Raw genomic sequence first — 4452 nt, 5'->3', positions numbered from 1 at the left:
CTCGGGTGCGGACGAGACATGTGTCTGTACTGGCACATGTCTCGTCCGCACCCGAGCCCACAGCTGGCCAGAACGACACCTGCATGTCCACCGACGACTCAATCAGAAGAAAGGAGCTGACATCTTTCACTACCAGGTTACAAAACGAGGCTTCCTCGCAACCACCTGACGCTGCCAACGGCGCAGGGGGGGCTCAAAGATCAGGGAAAGACAACGCAGGCCGCTGTGGCGGACAAAAGGACACACGGACCGCGCCAGAAGGAAGCGACAGCACAACTCGTAACGTTTGTGATGCCGCAGAGGCTCCAAGTGAAACGACGCGTAACTGCACAGCTAAGGACGACATGTCCGGACTGGGCGAGATGCTGCTCAGTACAGGAGCTGAGAGCCTCGTTCCTAAGGAGCTGGCAGCATCTCAAAGGGCGAATAGCAGCTCCGGCTCGCACCCGGGGCCGAACCTTCGATGCTCGTCTCACCCGAAGACCGCCTCCCTACCTGAGCAAAACCAGAACCCTTCCCAAAGACGTGCAGGAGATCTCCGCCGGATCCCTGGGCACTCCGAACAAAACAGCACAGTATATTCGCGGCACGCTTCCAGCTCCAGCGAACCGTCTTCGGAAGCACAACGATCTGAGCAGGACATACAACCAACAGGAGACAAGTACGAGGACGATGACGGTGCGCCACGCCGGCACCCGTCTCAGGTGGCGACACGTCCGTTGCCCCTGGAGGCTTTGACTGGAAAGCTTCTGGCCACCGAACCAGGTATCAATTCTCTAACAGCTTGTTGTTCTGTTGCTGCGAAAGCATCGCGCACATTATCCTCTCCACTGACCTCCCTTTCTTCTCCTGGTCCCTCGTACTTGCTAGATTCCGGACTAAAGTTGGTGCAACCCACGGAAGGCGGAGGGGCTGCAACGGCAGAGCTTCAGTCGTCAAGCATCGCTGAGCAGCAGCTACTTGCAGCCTATCGAGAGTGCTTTCTCTTGTTAGCTGCAGCCGAGCGTCAGGAAGACCTCTTCATCTTCGAGTTTGTGCTATCGGGCAACAGGAGACAGACCGAACTCTGGAGGAGTTGTGGGAGAAGGGAAACGAGGTCGAATAGTGGGGAGACCGAGGCTACAGCGACCTGCTGTCAGTTTGCAGCTCTGCACAAAGAAGGAAATAGAGACTTGTCTAGACCAGTAGTTCCCTTCGAAGTCAGTGACTGCAACTACACACCGGTGACAAAGCGTAGTTGCCTTAGGGAGGAAACAAGCGAGAGGAAAGAGGTGACAGCCTCGTGCGAAGGAGGGCGGCCTGCGCAGGCAGGAACGAAACGACACGACAATAGCGCGTCGTTCGTGCCGGCCCCTCATAGAGAGGCAAAGGAGCTTACCTGTTCCTTCGCTGGCCAGATTACCGCTGTTGGACCGACCCCCGTAGCTGAGCATGCGCCGTCGGGGGTCCGACTGAGAACGGGACATGAAGACATCGGGGGGAGGGGAGAACAGACCGGACTTCTGCCTAACAACGAGACTGTGGGGTTTGAAAAGGCTTCCGCCAGCAAGCGTCTGGGCGAAAAGCATTTCTGCCATGACCCGACAGGATACAGGAAAAGTTTATCAGCGGAAACACGCGAGCTGCCCCAGAAAGACCACTCTAACGAGAAACCGGTGTCGAACACAGACGCGATTTACGTACGCATGGGTGCCGATGGAAAGCAGCCGTTCAGAAAACACAGCCAAGACTGTCAAAACGTTCAACACGATCTTACTTCACCCTTCGGGGAGAAGAAAGACGCGATGATTACTCACAACGCCGCGCGCTCGACCCTGAGGAGAAAGGAGTGCAAGAAAGGAAAGAGGGCAAACCTCGCTGTCGGTCCGAGGACGTGGAGTGCACGCACGTACGGCTACAGATACAGAAGGAAAGCACGTCAACTCTACCCGAAAAGGATTTTTCCTTCAACACATGCATTGGTTTGGAGACCTCAGTGACTCCCAGTATTCGGTACTCCGAGCTGATGGTTTTCTCAGCGACATCGGCGTTTCTTTTTTCTGGTTCCTCTCTTCTCGCTTGCTACCCACGCACACGTTGGCGGTAACAGTCAATATTCCTACACGATGACACTAACAGCCAAAGCTTCGTGCAAAATAGCGCGGAATTTGAGCGGCGATAACGATATTGTTGCACGGATCTTAACGTAGTACGCCACTTCCTTTGCCTGTGGAGCCGCGTCGGTTGTAGCCCCTCTTACTTCAGTGAAGGGTGCTTTTGTCATGCCTCGGCAGCACCCTGCAGTAGTTTTTTCGAGTAGTCTGCTCCCAACGCCGTGGCTCGATAGTGCTGCAGGAAGTTGATATGCTATATAAGTAACCTCTAAGCCGGCCCGGCGCTAGCAGTGAAGTAGGCGCGGAACCTGAAAAGCGTCCGGAAGACGTGAACTCCAAGCGGTCCGGCGCGTCTCAGCCTCCAGGCAGGGCACTTTGCAGATTTTATCCACTCAGCCCTGGCAGTTGTCAAAGCCATTTCCCTGGTGTGTAGGGAAGAGCAACCTGAAACTGCTGACCGGCCGGCAGTGACGTAGGACATACCGCTGGGCAAATCTTGAACCTGCCACTTCCACGAAGACTTAGCTGAGCTACAACTGGGGCGCTGGGAACTTGCCACTTCGGCGTTCCTCAGACCTCCTTGTAGTTTGTTATCACGGGTGCTGCGCCTTCTCTGCTGATGCTAACGGTTTCGCCAATCGACAAGACAGTGCTGCTTCGGCATGTTCGGACCAAGGGCACGAGGGTCTAAGACAGGCGGCATACGAAGGTGCATGATCTGCAGTCGTAGTCGACGTGGCTCATCAAGACCACCACATTTGTAGCTTGTTCTCACCTCTCGTGTCTCCCGTACGCTATACCCAGGCTCCACTTCGTCCTTGCGGCGCTTGATGGTCTTCGTGACGCTTGGCGAGAGGGCAGTAACAATTCAGAAGGTAAGAACGAGGTCACCGACGTGGGCATGACACGGATGTGTGCTGGGGGTAGCCATCCTTGCTCACTCTTCAATCAAATATCACAACTCACCAGGGCAAATGCTTACCGGCTCCTGCCCTTCCTCGGCCTGGCCGGAGAGTAGCTCCTGGGCGTGCGTACTCGTCCGGTGTTACGGCGTCGACGCTGGCAAACAGGGTTAGAGAATCTGGCAGAGTCTCCTGTCTTTCCGTTTTTTACTGCGGATTCGCGAACATGGCCCCACATGCAGCATCCTGACTGCACTGGGACAACTTCACAACCCGTTGTCCCCCCTTGTCTTCTTTCTAAGAACAGCTTTGCGCGCCCCTATGGTATTATTTCGAATTTCATAGTCTTCGACGCCATGGTGGGAACCGGTTCACTCCATGTACAGCCGCAGCAGACCTGTCTCTTCACGTTTCCTAGTCTGCCTCTACAGAGGCTGAGTTCTCTTCGGTGCCTAGCTCCACTGTTCCGTCTGAGTCATTCACGCAGTTTTGGCTAGTGCTGTATCACTCGCGACAAGACCGATTTCGCACAAGAGCTCTCGAAGCTTCTCCTGCATTCCCTTAAGCACGGTGACAGACCACGCTTTGACATGGAAGCTACGCCCATTTGCATCAGCTTTTTGCATCGTTGTGGTTCCCACTATCGCACACTCTATTCGGTGGTTCTGGCTCTCCGACCAGACGACGACGATTAATCGTCCTCGGTTCCAGCTATGACCGGGTTTTCTTGGTGAAGGAAGGCCCGCTGGGAAGTGGTTGAAGAGGAACGCGGCTGGGTAGTTGAGTGGTGCTGGGGCGGAAGACGAGTCGAGTACAGGCCATGCAATAATGTTCCCCGCCGCTCTAAGACAGTTAACAAGTGAGGTCGCTCTGGTTACGCTGCAGTAAGAGTCAAGCTGCTGCGGGTGTACTCAAGACCACAGTTACAGTTTACGCTTTTCCTGCCCTCACTCTGCTCTCCGAAATTGAAGTATAGGAGCAAGATCCTCTTCGTAACAGCTTGAAGAGGTTTCGCCGCCTGGTGGGCAGCAGAGATATTGCTCAACAAGACAGAAAACAGATCTCAAGCATCGTTCCACTGGCCTCATGTGTATCCTTTGCTACACCGGACTGCAGCGAAGGAGCACATCTTAGACGCTGTCCTGCTGCCGCTATGCGTGCAACAGCGCTGGGACAGCGCAAGGAACCGCGCGCACCGCCACCAACAACTGCAACAGCAGCTGCTGCTCGGTTTACAACTTCTTTCCCCCGGCATCCCTTACGGCCTCTGCAGCACGCCAGTGGAAAGGTGCATTAGCCATGGGCGGCTCACTCCCCCGGAAGCCAGCACTTGTCTGCCCGGAGAGAATGCAAGCGCGACGAGTCCCGGGGCACCTTTACTCCCGTCAGCGGATACCAAAGCACGAGTTGCAGCTGTCGTCCCCTCTTCCTGCTCCAGTTGCAATTTGCTTTTTCCA

At 55.3% G+C, this 4452-nt stretch overlaps 1 protein-coding gene across 1 annotated transcript; it reads left to right on the top strand.

The window, feature by feature from the left end:
• Positions 1 to 52: 52 nt before the first annotated feature.
• On the top strand, positions 53 to 4248 carry CSUI_009556 (ap2 domain transcription factor ap2x-10; the record flags this gene model as incomplete). Its single annotated transcript, XM_068069671.1, has 3 exons — positions 53 to 1888; positions 2898 to 2968; positions 4112 to 4248. Coding segments are annotated over exons 1-3 (2013 nt in total), but the record flags the coding sequence as incomplete, so codon positions are not given.
• Between the last annotated feature and the right edge of the window lie 204 nt (positions 4249 to 4452).

The sequence above is a fragment of the Cystoisospora suis genome, assembly GCF_002600585.1.
Source record: "Cystoisospora suis strain Wien I chromosome Unknown contig_5757, whole genome shotgun sequence".
Taxonomy (NCBI): domain Eukaryota; phylum Apicomplexa; class Conoidasida; order Eucoccidiorida; family Sarcocystidae; genus Cystoisospora; species Cystoisospora suis.
This window is presented reverse-complemented; position numbering and strand designations above follow the sequence as displayed.